Genomic DNA, 20,655 nt, shown 5'->3' with positions numbered 1-20,655 from the left:
TGGAAGGCTGTGCTGACTGACAGACTTCAGGATCGCTGGCACAGCTCACTCAGGGTTTCCTGCCTGCAGCCAGTTCAGGGGCACACAAGGGTCTGGCATTTGTGTCAAAAGAGATAAAAGCAAGTTTGAATGATGTGAAATTGCAGGTGCTGCTCAGTCCTGCAACTCATAAGCTGAGCTGAATAATTTGACTGCCTTTCTCTGAGAATGGAGAGAAAAAGGGGACAAGAGGTAATTGTGGTGTCATCTACCACAGCAATGTCACACAGGACTTTACCCTAATTTAAATCAGACTGATGTGGGGGACAGTGCTGTCTTGGATTCACTGAAGTGGGTGAACATGGGAAACCTCTGAGAGATTCCTGTAGCACTCTGCTTCACATGAATGCTCTCCTTAGAACAAGGCAAACCTTCCCCTTTCTCTGATGTATCATTCAGTACAATATCACTCCAAACAAAACCAGCAAAGCTCCCCTCCCAAAACAAATGCCTCTCCTCTCATCGAATGGTATTTCAAAAGGGCAAAATCTTTAAATTACAAAGACAGACATCCTTCCCTTCCACCTCTTTCAGCAGCCAGCACGGGCCAAGGCAAAGTGAGCAAAGGGAGCTGCTGGCTCCCTGCTGCCCTGAGTGCTGCAGGAGCAGGAGATGCAGGGGTTCAGTGCTGGGTGGTACAGCCAGCAAGGCCACACCCTGAACTCTGCAGATAAAGATTGAACAGCTGGGGGTTCAGGCAGCATCATCCACCTTGCACAGTAAAGGAGGCAGGGATCCAGGAAGAGACAGCCTCTAGTTGTAATGCACATAGGATGCTGCAGATGTGGAAAGAGAGAAGCTGTGGGTCCCAGTACCATCTTCTGCCTTTCCTTGATTCAGATGTTTGTCTTTTACCCTTGAAGTGCTCTGAATGTGATCTGATAATAAAAAAGTTCTCTCTGGCGTATCTTTGTCACTGCTAAAACAGACCATAGCACTGCTAAAAGCCCCAGTTTCACCACTGCCATTTCACATTGATGTGCCGCATTTTTCTTTCTGAGCTGTGGGACCACTCCGTCTTTCTGGAGCTTGTGCTGATTTCCAGACCTTATCCTACTGCACAGACCTCTGAGCGAATCCTGTCCTTACCTGCTCAACATAGAAAGTCTGACCAGAGCTTTTAAGTGCCTGACTCCTTCATGAGCAAATGTGGCACTGAATGACTTCAGCCATTTGCAAACTCCAGCTGTGGATGGGGTATGCTGGCACCACTAGGGCAAGCAAAGAGCAAAACAAACTAAGGATGGGGAAACGTTCAATCTACCCTTTCCCTTTCCTGCTAGCACTTCTGCCAATATCAGAAAGGAAATGGGCCAAAGCTTGATGATTTTTAATGTGATATTGCTGGAGAGGGAGGTGATCAGACAAGCTCTGCTATTCTTAATTCTGGCAAACAACAAAGCTGTATGTTATTGACCTCTGCCTCAGGCAAGGCCAGCTTAGATCAAGCAGGAAACTAAATGTTGATGTTTCAGAGATTTCTTAGCTCTGAGGTACTCTAACACACAGAGATATTTGTGCCACAGAATGAGGTTCAATGTGCTGCTGGCTATTTTCTCATACTGTGTGAACTCCCACGAGGGGTTCCCGTGAGTGCCTGCCTGAAAGCAGGCAGGGGGCGGCTGATGGTGCAACTGTCCTGGAATGGTTGTATTGCCTTTTTATTGGATTAGTGTTAAAAGCCCAAATGTGAGCTTTCTGTGGGATGCTTCACTGAAATTAGATGTTAGAAGACATATAAATGTGTATATGCCAGGGCAGAAGCTAACTCAATCTGTCATTTTTGAGCAGGCAACAGTATCACTTTGTCATCTCTGCGTTGTGTCGAGTCACCGGGAGCCCTGAGCTGGAGTTTGGGGTTGCCAGTGAGCACAGGTCTATTTAAAGTCACTTAGGACAGCAGCTGAACAAAGGAATAATATGAGTCTGACAAAAATCATGTGTGAAAATGTATTTATTCTGTCAGATTTCATGAGTGGTAGCTATTGCTCCATTCAAGCTGAATGATAGCATTCGGCTTTCGCACTTACTCATCCTGACAGCTAACAAGATAAACATGTCAGCATGTGATTTGCCAAATATTTTCTTGTGGAACTCAGGCAGGAGTTGCCAACAGAGCTGGCTTTTGAGTGGAGGAACCAAGACATTTGAGTATACACACACATGCACCATGCACAGCCAGCAAAACCCAACCCAGCCTGTGAGGGACAATTCTACCACAGCAGCCAATGCCCGCTGTAGCTTTGCCCATCACAAAACTCTCTCCTCACCCTATAGCAAATCTCCAAAAGTCCTGGTTTTGTGACCCTGGCACAGGATAATGGCTGGGGTAAGATCAGATATTGATGCAAGTTCAACAGTTGCAGGGAGCTGGGCAGTGTCCATCAGGCCTTGGTATCAGTGGATGCAAAGGGCAGCACTGGCAACCCCCAAATGGGCTTTACCTTTCATTGCAGGGTAATTCTTCCTGGAGATTGAGCTTGTGACCTTTATCATAGTGAGTTTTATTTACAGATTGGAAAATGGCAGTGCGTCCTTTAAGATGAAAGGAATCAAAACACAAGGGGAAAAAAAGATTTTGCAGAGGCAAAAGATCTGACTGGAGAACTATTTAGAGAAGTCTGTATAAACAGACCCGTTAGGCTGATATCTCACATTTTAGCCACAGCTTTTTGATGCCTTAAACTGGATAATGAAGGGATTTTTAGGCTTTGGACTCTCCGGTGTATCTGCTGTTTAATAACATCACACCTATTTATTTCCTCATGCTTTTCCAGCTAACTCCAGCAGAAGTTTTCTCTGCTTTCTCTGTTTTATTTTCTTTCTCTGGTCTGTTACTCCTTACCATTTAAGGAGTAAACATTAACATTTTTTGTCTTGAAGATGCCCCAAAGCATTTTTCAGCCTCCTGGCCTCACCCAGAGGTCTCTTCCCATCTAGGAAAGAGGATTAACTGCTATGTTGCTAATTATGGCCCCTGTGTGGTCAGTAGGGATCATGTCACACCACAGAAACGAATCCAGGCTCAGCCAGAGGCAGGTGGCTGTCACAGAAATGTCCCTGCCAGCCAACAGTTATGCATTATACCAAAAAAGAACTAGGAGGATAAATTATTATTTACATAATCCTCAACTGTTCTCAGAGATGCAAATCCCTTATAATCACTTCTGGTTGTAAATGACCAACCCACCTTTCAGGCAGCCCAACACAGCCATCATTTGTATTGTTCACAGAACAGTGAAGGTCCCTGGCATCCCACAGACATGAAATAAATGTAGTGTGGTTTTCTACCAGCAGTAAAGACTTGAGCCTTATAGCTCTGCTTTGAGGTGTCTCCAGTGGAGGAAGGAGGGGCTGCACAGGAAAGGATGGAGCAGAAGTGAACACAGACCTGCTGTTCACCTGGCTGAGCTCCCCACCTGCATCTATCTCCAGTGCCTCACCCTTATTTCCCCATCAATATGTCAAGAAAATACAAGATATCTGGGTGCTAAAATAGGCAGTGAAAAAAAAATTTGATCTGTCGATAAGGATTTCCTAGTTCCCAGTATTTTTGGCTTAGCTGCTTCCAAAATTCTTCATCAGCATTTCAGTGCAAGATACCTTCCAAAGGAGCTCACCCTCTGCAGAACTTGTAACAGTCCTAAGAAAACAGAGGCCTCTTGTTTCTCACTTGTACAGCTTCTCTCCAGCCCATGATGTGTCCCACCCATCCTTTCAAGTGTTCACCACCCTACCCCAAAGCCACATCCCACACCCTGGCCCAGCTTTGATGTGGCTGTGCTTGAAGGGTTCTCTGCAGTGCCCCAGGGGCCAAACCAAGGACATTGTCTTCACCATGCTGCTGAGGGTGCTGTGACAGACTCTGCCTTTCTGGCCTCCCCTCTGCCTGCTGCCTGCAGGAAAAGAGCCCCCTCCACCATGACATGGGAGGCCCAGGGGATGCTTGCTCCAGAGGAGCAATATGTGAGCTGTCTCAGGGCAGTTACACCTGCACCACAAAAGGCAGGAGATGGCCAGCTCTGCCAGGGTGCCCACCCAGCCTTGATTGTGATTAAACAGAAGGCAGAACGCAGACACATCCCAACAGCAGCTAGGTTTGCAGATGGACCATCCTTCTGGCATCTCTGACTCCTTTTGAGATAGACTGGCCTTCCCTTCCCATTCTTCTGATTAACTCACATGCTGATAAACTCCAGTGGTGACAAACAACAAACAGAAAGAGCTGTCTCATCTCAAACCAAATTAATTACCTAATTAATTAGCACTAATTAAACTGGTCTTCAGTGCATGCTCAGAACAGGTGATCTCATCTCAAAATTCCATATTTGCTCTTCTCTGGTGGACAGAATGGCCTCTGTGGGTGGCAGTAGGTTTTGGACAATTGGCATGTCCTTGCTCTACAGATCTCCCCTTCCAGACCTCTGGGATTCAGCGCTGGTGAAGCCAACATGCTGAGGAGAGAGAGGCATCTCCCATCTCCTCTTGGCCTGCTGCCAGCTGGAGAAGGGTGAGAGCTGAAACTTCAGCAGCGTCTTTGGTCAGTCAATGGAAACTGAAGGCTTGAGGTATGACATTATTTTGTACAGTGCAGACATTTGGGCAAAGCTGCAGGAACATGAGTGCAAGTTCAGGCAGTGATGTGAGAGGGGTGTGGATGGAGGCTGCCACCTGAGGCAGCTCTAAAACTGCCTTTGGGGTCCAGGTGGAGGGGGGTGCTGCTGAGCCCCGCTTGCACTCCCTGTGCCAAGAGAGACTGGGAAAGGAGAGCACTGTGAGGGCTTTTTAGGGAGGCTTGGTGGTACCCAGAAGGGGCAGTGTGGACACTGCATGCCCTCAACTGGACACAGTTTAGCTCAGTCCTCTGGCACAATCCCTGCTCATAAATTTACTCCTTAGTTTTCTAGAACTTGGGTACAAGGCATCCACTTCCCAGAGCAGCTATGGCTGAAAGCTTTGCCTCTGCTGGTGGCAAAGACAAGCCCTTTTGAGGCAAAGAGGTTGTGCCCACCACCTTTGCATGGATGGGAAGGCAGCCTGTGTTCCTTTCCTGTTTCACCTTTAGGATAAACCAACTCTGGCTCTTGATTTGATCCAATGGTATTTCTAAATGAATCTAGACAGCCTTTCAAGTGGGTTGTTTTCCTGAGTTAAACTGCAAAGGATTATAAACCCTTATACCAGAAATATACCAGATATACTAGAAATGTGTAAGCCATGATGGAGATCTATGGAAATACCATGCTGTGCACAAAGGGCACAGACTCCTGTAAAAATCCAAGAATTAGCTTGTGCCAGCATGGTCTTGGTACGACCTGAGGGTGCAGGTGTTGAGGTTCAGGACAGCTCAGTTGGGTGCAGTCTCTGCCCCAGTGCCTGCCCAGAGAGGCAGTCCAAGAGAGAGAGGAGGAGAGGCTGGGCAGAGGGATTTGGCAGTGGTTTGGGATATTTTTCACCCAGTTAAAATAGAAAGTGAATTGGATACTGAGCAAAGTTAACAGGAATAGCTTGAAGCTTGCTGCTGCTCAGGCACTGGAGAACCAGCCATGAGCTCCAGCTGCTCTGAGCTCAGATCCACCCCTCAGCTGAACATACCTGGTAATTACAGGCTGCAAACAAGCAGCACACGATGACAAACAGGGAAAAGTATAGCCTATCAGGAGTAACTCAAATCACAACTATAAATGTGACTGAAATATAGTTTAAGATTCTGAGATTTCCTGCAATTCTAAATGTACTGGTAATGTACTATATTATATTTTTTATTTTACCGTAATTTAATATTAGGGCATTTTTCAATATTTCAAGACACTGTCAAAAGGGTAAGCTGAATAAAGGAAAAAAGTATAATGGAAAAATTCAAAGAAATGTAACATCTGAAAAGAAAATCCCACACACCAATATATATATATATATATAAAAGTCTGAAAAGGAATTTGTGAGTTGTCCCCTGAATGCATTAGCATAGATAACATATCGGAGTTTTACCTTTCAACTTTCTCTTCTATTTCCTCATTGTTTGAAAAGTTAGTGAGGGGAATAAAAGAGAGTAGAATCTCAAAGACCAAAGATTTATGCTGTCATATTCAGTGTCAGAAGAAAGATGGGGGGAAAAAAGGAAAGAATAAACCCCATTTAAGTGTCAAATGTGGAAATACATAAATGTTTGGTTTGGGGCATTCCTCTTCCCTTCCAAACATTAGAAGAAAATGAATTTTCTTTACAAATCCTTCTTTGGGGAAAAAAAGGAAAATGATTCATGCAGAAAACTTCCACTGGGTCCAGTTGTAACATCTTTGCTATTTGAACTGGTATGTAATCAAACTGCATTCTTACATCCATATATGGATATTTATGTTACACAGAGTATGCAGCTTTGAACTCATCCATTTACATATAAGAATATGAGCTAATATCAGGTTAATTAATTTTAAATCATCTTGTAGGGATATTTCACTAACAGACCATTTCAAAAAAGGGAGTATCTTGACAAATGAAACTAGAACTGAGTCTTGCTGAAATTACAAATTGAAAAGGATTCATATGGGTGGAAAGTAACACAGCCCAGGAAGAGAAGATGATGAACCTCTACAATGCATGAAAATAGAGCTATTTTGCAGAAAGTCATTCCACAGCAATTTCTCTTTATAGGCATGTACTGTACAAGTCAGGAAGTACACAGCATGAAGCTTGCACTGCAATTTATTTTCACTCATTTTTAAAACAGTGTTTATATCAATGCCATTTTAGATTTCTAGTCAGTATTTCTTGTGTGTTAGTTAAAAAAAATTACAAATTCCAACAACAAACAGCTAGTGGATATTTAACTATAGTTTCAGCTCTTAAGCACAAGGTCTGATGTTAAGGCTAGGGTAAGGTCCCACTGAAGTCAATGAAATGTTTGTCCAAGTGACAAAGCCAGGCTGGCTCTGGAGGTCAGGTGCATAAAATCTGCTCACTTACAGGTTTGGCCAATTGCATTTGCAACTCCTGAACTCCTGTTTGGATCAGGGCTTGCCTGATAGAGCAAGCACACAAAACACAGGCCCAGGGTGATAATTTGTGTTTTCTTGCTTTCAGAACATTAGTACTGCTAGTTCTGTGTTTCCTGCATGGCATTTACATTCACATATATCCACAGACTTGCTGTTCCAGGGAAGAGAATGACTCACAGGTTTCTACCTGAATTACAGCTTATTACAATAATTAGGGCCTGCAGTTTTACTCTAATTTTGAGTACAGCTGTGGGAAGGAGATGAAGGGATGAAAGTTCATTGTTTCAAATTGCTTTAACTGTCAGTGTATTTTGGTAGGAGTGCTGTGAAAAGACATGACTGGATTAATTCTGCCAATATTTTTAATACCTCCCTAATGGAATTAATATGTTAGAGCTGTGGAAAACAAACAAACAACCAAACAGACAATGTTGTCAAAAGTTGGAGAGGGTCAGTGCGCACTCTGGGTCCATTTACTTCATTATAATGAATACTGTTTGTTCTTCCTTTGAAGAATATGGCATTCACTTGGCAGTTGCTGCCTAGATATGGGTGCATGTATTTTGATAATCTCCAATAGGATCTGCCTGTATTTCCAACTGCTATACAGGCCAAGTTAATTTCTGCAGTATGTTCCGTTCTGCAGTACATTCAGTTCAGTTCTGCAGTTCTAATTCTTGAATGAATTAAAGACTCAAAGTTGTTCTCAAATGTGTAGGCTATCCAAAAACTGAGACACATTTTGAAAAGACCTGAATTCTAGGAGATTGCATTAAGGAAAGCTTCCTTGCTTAAGACTTATGTTGATAGCTGTCAATGCAATAATTCTTAGATGGTGCAGGGAGAGATGGGCCTCTCTTGGTGAAGGGCAGCTGGAGGGGTCTGATCTGTTCTTTATCTGAAGTGCTGTAAAAAGAAACTGAAAGAATCAAAATACTGCAATTTTTGCAGCATCTATCACCCAGTACAAGAAGAATAAAAAACACAAGGAATTGTTTTATTAAACACTGTGATCGGCTGTCATTTGCAGCCTGTTTTTTTTCCACTGGCAATGACTGACTGTCCTTTGAGCTGATGCTTTTATGTCCCTTGATTACTTTGATATGAGAAAAAGCCAAACAGAAGGTAGAAGGGAAATTCTCTTCTTCTCATTTCTATGTCAAAAACCATCCAGACATGGTGCTGGTCCAACTGAGCAGGACTGCTGCTGAAGGCTCTGCCATGCTCTGTAGCTGGTTCTGCTCACATGGGGAGCAACAAAGATAGAAAAGCTCTTAAAGCACAGCTCTATTTACCTGAAAACAGGAATCTGTAGCTGGGAGGACTAAATGAACAAGGTGAATAAACTCAGTTCCATCTCCCTGTTTAGACTCCTTTACACAGCACCTGTGCCCACCAGTTTGCTTCTTCCAAGAACTACTCTGTCTGCTTGGTGCACTGCCTTTTACACTTGGGAAAAGGTCTGCTAGTTCAATCAAAACATCTGCTACATACTTTCAGCTACTTTTGTCCTAAGCATTAAAAGAAGCATAACATTATTTTTTATTTGCTAAAAAAACACTGGGCCTTGACTTTAATTTAAAGACAATTAGTAATTTCTCAGATTATGTGATCTGATTTTTTTAGACTTCACAAGCCCTCTTAAGTAATTGTAAGTCAGGAATGTGCCTCCAGACATATCCTTTATACATCTAATGACTTTTCTCATAGGATCAAAAACATTGTATTCTTTGTAATATTAATTTGCAAGCAAAATCTGTGTTTTCCATTTAATATGTTTGATATAAAACCCCCACATATTATAACATCACATTAAAAATAGTACTTTAATATACACTTTGTTAACACTGGTTTAACAGAGCTAAATAAGTTTCCCTCTAGGTGGTTCTCAGTAATCACCCCTTCTCCCAGCCTGGTATGACCTGTGAAATACTTTCACACCCATATCTTTTTATTCCAGTGGCAAATAAGCGTTATTTATTTTAATATCATAAGAGTTGTCCTTGAAGATCATGTGTAATTGCTTTCCTTTTAAAAAAACCAAAACAGTAAACAAAGATTAACCTGAAGTATGTGTTTGTACTCACTTCCATCTCTCTGTGTACAAAATTGCAGAGGGTTGAGTCCTTGACCAGTGCTGGAGAAGAAAGGATGCCAAGGAATAATTTCCAGATTATGAAAGAGTAGATTGGAGTGGTCTCTCACATGAGTGCACTTCACACTATTGCTTTACCACCTGATCTGTCACAGCGTTGACACAGGTTATCCCAGGACTAGGGGAAGGACCCTCTGCTGTCACTGCACCCTCGTGCAGAGCCAAAGCAGCCACAGCAGGAGCAGCAGCAGCAGGAGAAGACAAGTTCCCCATCCAGAAGCACAAAAACCCCTACTCAGCAGCCCTCGTGCCTTCGGGCAGTCTGCCCTCCGTGCAAACAACATTTGCACACTTGCTGTGGACTCCTGGAGAGTTTCCACTTCCAGCAGTCAAGTAGGAGTGTGCAAGTGCCAAACCTCTGCTTCACCATAGCTGTACCATCCAACAGGTCACTTGGATGCTGTTGAAGTCCTGCATGCCTGGACAGCACACTTGGAAATTATCCCCTCAGAGAAATAATATTGGAACAACTCTTCTTGTATCAGAAACAGCCCAGGCCCTGTGCATGTGCCACCAGTGGTCTGTTCTCAGTGCTTCTACGGACAGTTTTGGAACCCGTTTTGCTATAGTATTGTTATTTCACCCTTATCAGACAGGGTTTGCTGATCAAACACGAACACACCTGCCCATGAATGGGAGCCAATGCTACAGACCATGAGCACAGCAGCAGCAGGGAACCTTAGGGGGCTTAGCAGGAATAGAAAATCTCACACTAACTTAAAATTTGTAGTGCAAAAAAAGTGCAAAATCTTGGGCAAACACTGTTTTCAGTGACGTAAGGGAATCTAATTCACTTAGGTTTCAATTTCAGAGAAGTTAGTATACTTTTATACCACTTTCTGTAAGTGAGTGTAGCTTTGAGTGTTGCACTCTGTTGGTGCAAGATCCTATGTTTAGAAGATCTAATAGAGAGTGTGTTTGAATTTGGTCTTGAGTGGAGTCAGCCTACCTGTGTGCCTTCAAGATCTATGTCTGAATTTATTACATTTCCAGTATACTAACTCCATAAAATACATTGTAGGGTCTTCTCTATAAAACACAAAGCCATATTGAATGTAACAGACTTTGTGCCTTAACATCTATTTCATTACCGGTTTTCCTAATCTCCTATGCCTTTACACGAAACCAGGGATACATGTAGCAACAACCTACAGCCACTGAGGGACTTTATGGTGGTTCTACCATATCTTCTTCATGAAGCCAAGAGAAACAGCACACTTGTCTGTAGGGAAGTCTCAAGGGACAGACTCTTCTCTGCTTTTTAATATCTTTTTATATTTAATTTCTTATCCCAAGACAAGGTCTGGATTAAAGGGATGCTTGCAGGCTGTCACCATCCAAATCCAAAGGAATCAAGATGCTGGAGAAAAACATACAAAACCCTCTGGAAAAGGAAACTTCAGGAGCCTTGCCAAATGCTAGTGAAACCAGCACCAGAACAAAGCACCACAAAGCTGCATAAATATGTTATGGTTTATATCAAACATTCAGAAGGCTTTACTGTAAGATGGGGATGGAGAGGAGTCTCTTGATATAAACAGCTTCAATCTTAGAGGCTGTCTGTGTTTAAAGGTAAGTAAATATCCATTTGAAAGAGGAAAGAAAAGTATTTTGAAGTCTTAAAATACAGTTGTGTTTTCTTTGTTGTTGTTGTGTTAAATCCTTGTTTGGTTTGAGGTCTTGTTGAGCTTTGGTAATCAGGTCTAGGAAATAGGGACAGGTTGGAAATAAAGACTTTTAAAAATACAATGAAAATCAATCTGCAGTGCATTCACAGGAGGGCTTGTCTTTGTGCCAGGCACAGTCCTTTCATTTCACATATTACAAAGGAAAGATAGTAGTGGGCTTTTCTCAAGACCAAATGAAACAATCTTTCCCTCTGCAGCCAGTTAGGGAGAAAATGCAGCTTTTTGTGAAGGGATGACAATAATATAGTTACTTTGAGGGAATGATTTTCAATTTCTTGTGGAAACTCTGGTTTTGAAGAAATTAGTGTGTTATAACATATTGATTTTCTTCACAGAAGTTTTGATCATCTTTTTCCCCCAGACACAAAGTGATCATGATGTGAATGCTTGAAATCTTTCAGGGATGCGAGTTTGCATTAGAGTACTTCTGATTTAATGACTTTCCATTGGCTTCCAGGAAACTGATGTGTTGATTTAGAAGTTCTTTTTATTAACTGCCATTAAGAGACTTTCAGAGGACTTGATACATCGGAGCTCTCTGAGATTTTTTCTGTTTATTAAGGAAACCATTATTTAAAATGCAGACTGGCTGGCTACTTAAATTGACCTGAATTTACGGATCATCACAACATTAAGGGGAAATTTGTTATAAGACATATCTTTAGGCAAATTCAGTGGTGAGAAAACATACACCTCCCTTTTATCTCATGGAACCACACCTTCCTTTGCCAGGAAATGTCTCACTTTTTCTGTGCAGAAACTTTGCTTCAACTATGAACAAGAATGTGCAATCATTTTCTTCTAAAGATTAAAGTGTAAAAACAATTTTTGGTGAGATTCTATTCCTGTTGTTTACATTCATGTATTAGATAGCAACCTACAACATCAGACAGCAGTGTTACACACATAAAGCCCTTTGTGGGGAAGGAAGGCAGGTTTTGGTGTTTCAGAACATCCTTTATAAAGGAAGGTGAAACATGAATGCCCTTTGGCTTTTGGAAAGCTTCTCTGAATGTGATGTTGGGATACTGAATTTGCAGTGACATACCAAAGGCAAATAGCACAGCACAGTAACTGACTGACAAGCCTTGCCTTCACTCTCCATACAGCAGTTTTCCTTTCACCTGCTATTCCCAGGCTGCTGCTGAGGTTCCATGGAGGCATCCACCTCGAAAGGCTGGAGAAGCAGCAAAACAGTTGAGTTTGCTTTCTTTATTTCTTCAGTTAGGAATCCTTGTATGTAATACAAATAATCAACATTTGAGGTTGCATGAACATAATTTTCTCCTAGAAGACATATTCAAGGGTAAGTTTTTTGGGCATGAAATTTGAGCAAATACATTGAATGCCAGTTTTATCACACTAGTAAGCTACAAGCTCCAAAGAAGTTTGTAGAGAAGATTAATTGCAAAAAAAAACTTGCTCAGGGAAAATCGTGGGATGATCATCAGTTTCAAACTTTAAAGTAAGCCTTGATGAGACAAAGCAGTGATTGCATGAAATAATCCTCAGCAAAAGGAAAAGGGTGAAAAGCCCTGCTACAGCAGTGATACATTTTCTGCAGTTTCCACCACAGCTTCACCCAAAAATTCTCTTGTACCAGGGACTGTTGATCCAAATTCCTCTTGAACCAAAATTCTAATATAAGTGCACTGAGATCAGTCAGTTTCAGCTTCTTGGGTGATGAAAGATAATGAATAAGTCACACATTTCTTCCATCCACCTGGCTCAGGTTTGTTTAAAGCTCCTTTCAACTTCCTGCCATGGGTATGGCCCACCTCTTGGTCCTGCAACATCTGAGACAACTGCAGGGTTTCCTGGATTATGGTTTTCATATTTTTATTTGGATGTACTGACTACAGGCACTTTTATCTTCAGCTTCTCATTTGTTTTTTTATAGTTACCATAATATTTAAGTGATTCAGGTACTTGGCACTACATTACCTTCATTTGGCATAGTAAGAATTTCTCATCCTCCTATTTGCACTTCTTGCTATTTTAGCCTGTGCATCCCATTTCCCTAGAGGTGTTTAGTTTTCTTCCATTCTAAATACAAGAATTTATTTTTCGTTCCTGGAACAGCAGCATCTCAAACATACTGTATACAATTGCTGTTTCTACTTTTTAAATCACTATTTTTGCTAACATTAGTGGCTGCAAAAAGAGGGAGTCCACCCTGCTCTGATTTATTTCAGCTGTGTGGATTGTGAATATGTATATTACTAGGGACAGAAACTGAAACTGACTTTTAGAAAAAGATATTTGGAAAAAAAAATTGTGGGCAATGGGTATTTTAAAGACAGTTTTGGTTTCAAAGTTCTTTCACTTAAAGTGCAAAGAACTGTTCTATACGACTAAGTTCTAATTTCCTTTACCAAAGAGATGCCGTTCAAACCATGTATCAAATCTAGAGCCAGAGTTGACAGATGAGAAAGTGAATAATTGATATATTGTGCAGTTTGAAGACCAAGTTATCAGTAAACTGTCTTCTTTAAGCCACTGGCATTACTTCAAATTTAATCCCTAATTTATACCCTGAGAAGTCTTCAGTGTTATTAATTGTATCCACTAAGCAAAATTGAGAGGACAGCACATGAATTTGTACTAAACTGAACATGGAGGGGAATCCTCTGACATTTCACTAGCTTCCAACTGTTTCATGAGGGATGACTCCTAATTACTTCTACTACAGGCTCAGTAAGCATCAGCTACAGAAGCAGAATCTCTGTGATTTGTGTAGATTTCTGTCCAGGATAATGAAGAGGGGTGGGATGTTTCCTGTTGAATTTTGTCTGAGTTGACTCCAGGAGGGCATATTTCCTGTAACCATAACAAAGTGCATTTGAATTAAGAATAAATTAGACATTTTATTAAAATTACTTTGCACTCATATTAACTCTTGCTCTTTGAGAAAAAAACCCAACAAACTCAACACTTCCAAAAGTTTGGAATATATTCCCTGTTTTCAGGCTCATGATATTACCATACAGGACAGTTTTTGTACTAACCTTTGCTAATTTTTCCTCTTAATGTTATTTTCTAGAAGTCTCTTCGCAGAACTTTGAACGGAAAGAGCTGCAATTTCATGTGCAGAGAGTTTGTTTTTTAATAAACAGAAAATACCCCCAAACTCCAAAGTTTCATTGGTCTTGAGGTCAAAAATCCACCACATTTTGATGTCTTTTCCACTCCAAATTGTGAATAAGGCACAGTGAAGATGGACCACAACTGTATTCATATTTCAGCCAAGCTGTAGTGTTATTCATCAGAAAGGTTAATTCACCTATGGAGCATAAATTAGAAAATGCCCAAATCTCAGCTGTTTTCGGCTGTGAGTGAATTGAAAAGACATCTCATTAGAACAAAACAGTGGCCCACACTTCTGGCTGCACCCAGGCTAGGAAATAGATGGTTTTGGGGGTTTTCAGTGTGTAACAAATTAAGTCTACACAGCAGCCATACCTTTAGAATGTGCCAGGACCACACAGCAAGATGGTTACCACAGCAGAATTAGAACTTGGGAGTTCCTGGTTTATTGTCTTAAGTTAAAACCACTAAACTGAGCTTATTCAAAGGGGGAAAAATAGTGTTCAGAAAGTAAACTTTTACAACATGGTAATAAAGTTAGAGCTTGTTAGAATATTTGAGATTAATAGCAATAGGAGGATTTTTGTCAAAATCAGGATAACTTTGGGAAAAAGAAAATGTCTAATATAACTGCTTTCTCTGCTAAACTCTGCAGAAAACCCCAACACCATATGCTCATATTTGCAAATATTTTTGAAGAAATTCCTACTGAGTTGACCAATGATTATCTGGAGCTTCAATCTTTGTTTCTTGATATTTTTAGCCAGTGTAAATCAAAGGACACCTGGGAACTCTTTCTATAGTTATTTTAAGCTAAGCTGATGGGGTTTTTTCCATAGAGGAATCTAAAAGTGCAAGTTAAAAAACCCCAGGTATTAATTTTACTTTTGTCAGTTTATTACAGTAAGGTAACAGCAGTCTTACAAAGCTTTAGTTTGTCACCAGAATGTTTCTGCAAATACCATAAGCCACTTACACTTCTCTTTTAAAGGATCACTCACTACTGTGTGAATAAACACTATGCAATAAACAACGTTGCTACATTTGTGATTTCCCTGAAGTTTGCCAAATTCTGATGTCTCATATAATCTTATGCCTCAAAATGATTTAGTAGTATTGTAGCAGCCAGTCTAACTGTTGCAGAATCACAGAGCAGTAATATTCTCCCCCTCCATCACTTCACAGATGAGGGAGGGAGGAATAAAATTTTTGTTGACACCTAATAGAGCACACACAGCAAATGTTTACTCAGCTCTTCTGCTTTGAAGATATTGTCAAGCACTCTGCTGACAGCCATTACTGTTCCTGCTTGTTTAGACACAGCTCTGAAATGCAGAGATATGGAGCATGAAAAGTATTAGACTTCAGTGATTCCACAGTGTGATGACAATGTTGTATATTACAAATCCATTTCAAATCCAAGTCTAAAAGATATACAAGTACCGCAGCTTGGGAGGCAAAAAAGAACTTGAGACCACAAGCTCTTCCTGAACTTTGAGAATTTGGAGAGAAAAAAAATGTACTCATCTCCAGATGGTCCCCAAGTATGAAAACTGCTCATTCAAGTTCTATGGGAGCATGGATGCAAAGGTCCTGTGCATCCAGGGGATGAACAGAAAGATTCTCTATGACAACCCCGCATTCCTGGTATAGAAAAAGGTCAACCTAACACCTGGACTCTCATAAGCAATCTTCAGTTCTCCTTCCTCTACGTGAAGCCTGGAGTGCTCACAGATCCCACAGAGCCACACGGGCTCAGGGGCTGGCTGAGCTGTCAACAGCTGGTTCACTCTTTGCTCGTCACATGAAGATGTGGTGTCAAGAACAGCTGTGTCACACACTGCTTGCAGAACATTCCCAATAAATGCTTCTGGTCCTCACCCCATAAATTCAAGCTTACATAGCTCTGGGAATATTGCACTCCCAGTATTACCAAATACCCAGGGGATGGACAAGCCCCTAACCAGAGGGTCTCTGGAGGGGCAGCCTCTACTGATGCCAGCAAGCACTCCTGGAATTTTGTTCAACAGGGAAGGCTGTGCACATCCTCTCTAACTCCTCCTATGAGTTCTAGCAAACACACTATGTGGAACACCTGAAATGAGATTTTGCTGTATTGAAAGTAAAGTTTATACTTCCTTCTATCACATCTGTTTCCTTCTAACAACTTGGAAATTAATCCTCTCTTCATATTTAAAAGTTAGTTCCTGTTGACAAATGTTGATCTAAGTTACATTTTTTGTAACTTATTAGGCTGTGGTTTAATACATGTGGTACTTATACAGAGCCTACTGAATTTATTATTTTATTTATTTATATTTTCATTTATTATCTTCTCGTACCTATGAAGACATACTGTTTATGAAAGAAAAGAGTTCCAACAACTGCACATGCTGAAACCTAAGTTCAGCTGTTTAACAAACTAAAGATGTTTTTGCATTAACCCCCCTATACTTTTACTGTTTTAGAAAGATCTAACAAGACCAACATTTTAAGTAATTTCTTCTACTCCTTGTAGTTATCCTTCCAATAGTCTCGCTACGTAGCCAGTGGCAGTCCTGCTTGGAGGGACAGCAATACCAAAGCTGAGCTGAATTCCCAATAGAGCTGCATCCTGTTTACATTGAGAAGGAATATAGGAATTCACAGCTAATGTGTGTTTGCATCTCAGCATTTCATGTTAAGAGTTCAGGCTACATTATAAAGGCTTAAAATACCTTCTACACAGGACTCAGCACTGGGAATCACTGCTAAAGACAATCAAGCATTTTCTTGTGGGTATTTATAGCTTTCTCTACTTCTACAATGAACAGTTTTGAGGAGTAAAGCATTAACATTTAACTTTACGTGGTTAAATGTCTCACGACTCCCTTTCTAGCAATTCCTCTTGTCAAATTCACCATCCTGATGAGCTAAAGCTCAATAATAGCCACTGAAATATCAGCATGACACTTTATTAAAAGCTATGAATATTTTGTTATCTGCTTTTGAACAATGAGATTAATCTCTGCAATGAGATTTTTTAGATTTTGAACAGTTTCTGCAATGAGATTTTTATTCTCTGCAATGTGTCTCATATTAAAATTTGTGAAACCTTTCTGTCCCAGTGACAGAAATTTAAAGCAAAATAAAAAAAATGGTGAAGTGTAAAAGAACTGTGAAATTTGCTTTTAAGTACCAGTAATTATATGAATTCTCTGCAGCTGCATTACTGACATAATATCTCTGGAAGAAGCAAAATATATAGACAATTTAGAATAAGCAAAACATTGCATAATCACACTCACAAAGCTGAAGCTGACATATTCCAGAGATTATAACTTGAGTCACAAAGAACCTCAGTGAGATCAGTTTTGAAGACTTTCCTGAGAGTTCAGTCCACATGCATTGCCCATAATCAGTCGAAAGTGTCATTTTTGCACAAAATTTTGCACTTCAGCTGCAAAGTTTTCTCAGTGATATAAAAAGAAAGCAGCAACTCATTTATGGGCAGCACAGATCGGCTGAAGCAGAAACTAAACTATACTTAGCTTTAGGACTGACTGGCTGCATGGCTGTTGGAAATCATTCAACCTATTCCCTTTTCTCAAACTGTCCCAGTGTGTGGCCCCCGATTCTGTGAATTACTTAGCATGTGTGTGATAGTTCAATGTAGTGAAGTTATATATATAGATGGCATTTTGTGTGACCATTTTGCATACATAATTGTCCCACATCACTGCTGGATCCAAAGTACCATTAATTTAAAACTGATATGCCTGATGCCCAAAGTCTATTTTGAAACAGCAGTATCTGAAGGAGGAAAATTCAGTTTTGTTTTTCATGTCAAACAGTAAATTCAAATAATGTGAATAATGCAAGTATTGTGAATGCAAACGAATTACTAAAAGGCACATTCTACAGGTGAATTCTCATGGAGCTGGAAGGTGTTTACTTCTTATTCCTCTCCTCCAACTGAACCTCACGTCTGCTATGAACTTAGATTTTACTTGCATCATGTCTTTAAACAGTGTTGTTACATCAGGCTACACCAAACACCAGCACCAAACACCACGACCAACCTTTAACAGTGGAACTGAGGGAGGTTTAGGTAGTGTTCCCCAACTCACATAGCAAAGCAGAGTAAAACATTGGTACTTGAAGCCACAGTTCCTAAGTATAACCTTGCTCTTTTTGTGGCTTTTGTGGTCCCTCTTCCAGAGCTTCCCTCTTTAGTTTTCATAAGCCCGATTTTCACACAGTTATGGAGACAACCATGACTAGTGATAAAAATTCACTGCATTAGTAACAAAGCTCTGTCTGCCAGTAACAGAGGTCAGTGATACTGCAAGTGTTGGCCCTGATAGAGCTCTCTACCATGTGCTTATGTGCTTATGTGCAATTGAGTCATCTCAGTTGCATCTCACAGTTCCTGAGCCCCAATGCACAAAATACACAGATTTTTTTCAGTCAGTTAGTCATTCCTATTATCTATGGCACAGTACAAGTGCTGAGACATAAAGGAAAAGATAAAAAACCCTCCAGAAGACTTAACATAAACTACAGGAAGCTGATCTGTCCTGCAGTGAAATCAAACTGCAAGCTGGACTCAGAGTTGGATGTAAGGCTGTCATCAAGGCCCCTCCTCCCAGTGCAAACACGGCTATCAAGAAGAGAGGCATCTGAAACCTTAATCAGGTGCTAGCACAATGTACTTATTAAACACTTGTAACTACAAATCACAGCAGCATAGCTGGCCATGCCTTTGTGCAAAACAGCTGGAGTTTCCAGAAATAATGACCGTGAAAAAGTCCACAGGGTGTGTGTGGACAGTGCTTCCATGTATTTGCAGTAGACAGAAGACTACAAAAGGTGTGATTTCCTTTCTATTATACATATCTATCACATTATATCTATTCCTTTTTGTTATATATGATCAGTGTCTCCTAACATTTAGCAGAAAAAAAGGGAAAAAATCTTCTCTCACAAAAAGTCTTGAGTTTTTCCATTCAAGAGCTGCAATGCATCATTAACTTCTATGCAGAAAACATTGTTCACTCCAACCAGCAATTAGCGGCAACATTTCTATCCTGTGCAGTGATGAGATTTTTATGCTAATCATTACACAGCAGTAAATTAATCATTTGGGCACATTTAGATGGTATGTATATTTCATGAGACAGATATAGATATCAAGATCAGTTTGATATTTACTTATGGTAAATGGAAGTGTCTCAAATCGCTATGGGAGAAGCATACTAACTAAATACACAGCCAAGGATGCTGGTAATGGAGCAGCAGAATCAGCACTGCTTCAACTCTCTCTTTGTTTTTAATTATTTTAAGGGAGCTAAAAATCTTGTGAGAACACAGAGAACAGAATCATTCAAAGAGACATTGAAATGTCACTATTGTCTTGGCACAATGAAGGACAAAAGCAAACCTACCCTACCCTGCAATTCTTCTTTTATTACTGGCAAAATTACTTACATTACATTACATTATGCAGTATTGAAAACAGATTTTTCATCAGCATTTGTACTATAGTCTAGTCAGGTAAATGAATTATGTATTGGTCTCATCTCTCTGTAACTATGTCTGAAAGCTTCAAGTTGTAGCTGAAAGGAAGACTACCCAGGGGCTTCCCTTCTCAGCAGATGCAAGAGATTTGTAATACCTTGAGGAAAATTATTATTTGAAATTTAAATTTTCAACATATTTTTAAATACTAGTGCTGGTTTTTTCAGCTCTCACCTCACAGATCTTTGCAGGCAAAACCCCAAATGTTTATTGGAGGGAAATGTACCCATGATCCCTTTGACCTAGAACATTATCAAATTACTTATGATAAGTACAGATTTATGGCAGCTGGCCCTCATAATAATAATAATAATAATATAAATAATGTCCTAAGCTACTACTTTCTCAATTAAAAATTGAGAAAGATTCTCAAAGATTAATGGTATGTGAGTGGAAGGAAAAGTTATGTTGGCTTACCTGGATCACCTCAGAAGAGCACTTGAACTGAAAATCGACCAAGTGATCCATGTTTAACGGCCACTAATTGGAATATCATAATTGCTACACTGAGCAGTGGTAAAGATAAGCTATTGCACAGATGGTACAAAATCCCACTGGAAAGAAAAGAAATTTATAAGCATCTCCTTGTTTATGGAAAGTTTTGAGGGAGGTGCATCTCAACAGGCAGATTACCAGGAGAACACTATGGACAGATAGGTCTGAGAACTAAAACACATCAGGGAAAAAAAAGGGAGAATCAATGTCTTATTTTAATGAAATCTGGTTTTGCTAGTTAAAAAAAAATCTTTGTTTTTAAATCTCAGAAATCAAATATTTTATTTTTATTATTTCTATAATAAAAGAAAGGTAGTTTTGATTTTTGACCTTTTTTTTTTTCCAAAACCAATGCTTCTCTCTAGAGCTGTGTATCTGAAGCTGACATGAAGGTTACGTTTTCTTCAGGGGCATCATGGTCTTAATTTTTACAGTCTATCTTACATAGTTGTGTTGCTTTTGGCCTGGGAATGGTTAATTTTCTTGCTTAGGAGCTGACAAGCACATCTTGACATGTGCTGTGGTGCCATGTGCACACTTGTAGTGTTATTCTCCTCTGCAGAGGAGTATTCTTGACTCCAGAGATTTTCCGTTTGACTTGAGGCAATGGAGAAAAACACAAATAAACACCATTTCC

The 20,655-nt window shown here is 40.3% G+C and overlaps 1 protein-coding gene across 1 annotated transcript in view; it reads right to left on the bottom strand.

Annotated features, from left to right (window-relative positions):
• Positions 1–19,991, bottom strand: part of MTDH (metadherin) — a 171,685-nt gene extending 151,694 nt beyond the window's left edge. The window contains exon 1 of the mRNA XM_005423487.2: positions 19,941–19,991. Within this exon, the coding sequence (XP_005423544.1) occupies positions 19,941–19,991 (51 nt within the window). The remainder of the gene's footprint in view (positions 1–19,940) is intronic.
• Between the last annotated feature and the right edge of the window lie 664 nt (positions 19,992–20,655).

The sequence above is a fragment of the Geospiza fortis genome, unplaced genomic scaffold (assembly GCF_000277835.1).
Source record: "Geospiza fortis unplaced genomic scaffold, GeoFor_1.0 scaffold200, whole genome shotgun sequence".
Classification (NCBI taxonomy): Eukaryota; Metazoa; Chordata; class Aves; order Passeriformes; family Thraupidae; genus Geospiza; species Geospiza fortis.
This window is presented reverse-complemented; position numbering and strand designations above follow the sequence as displayed.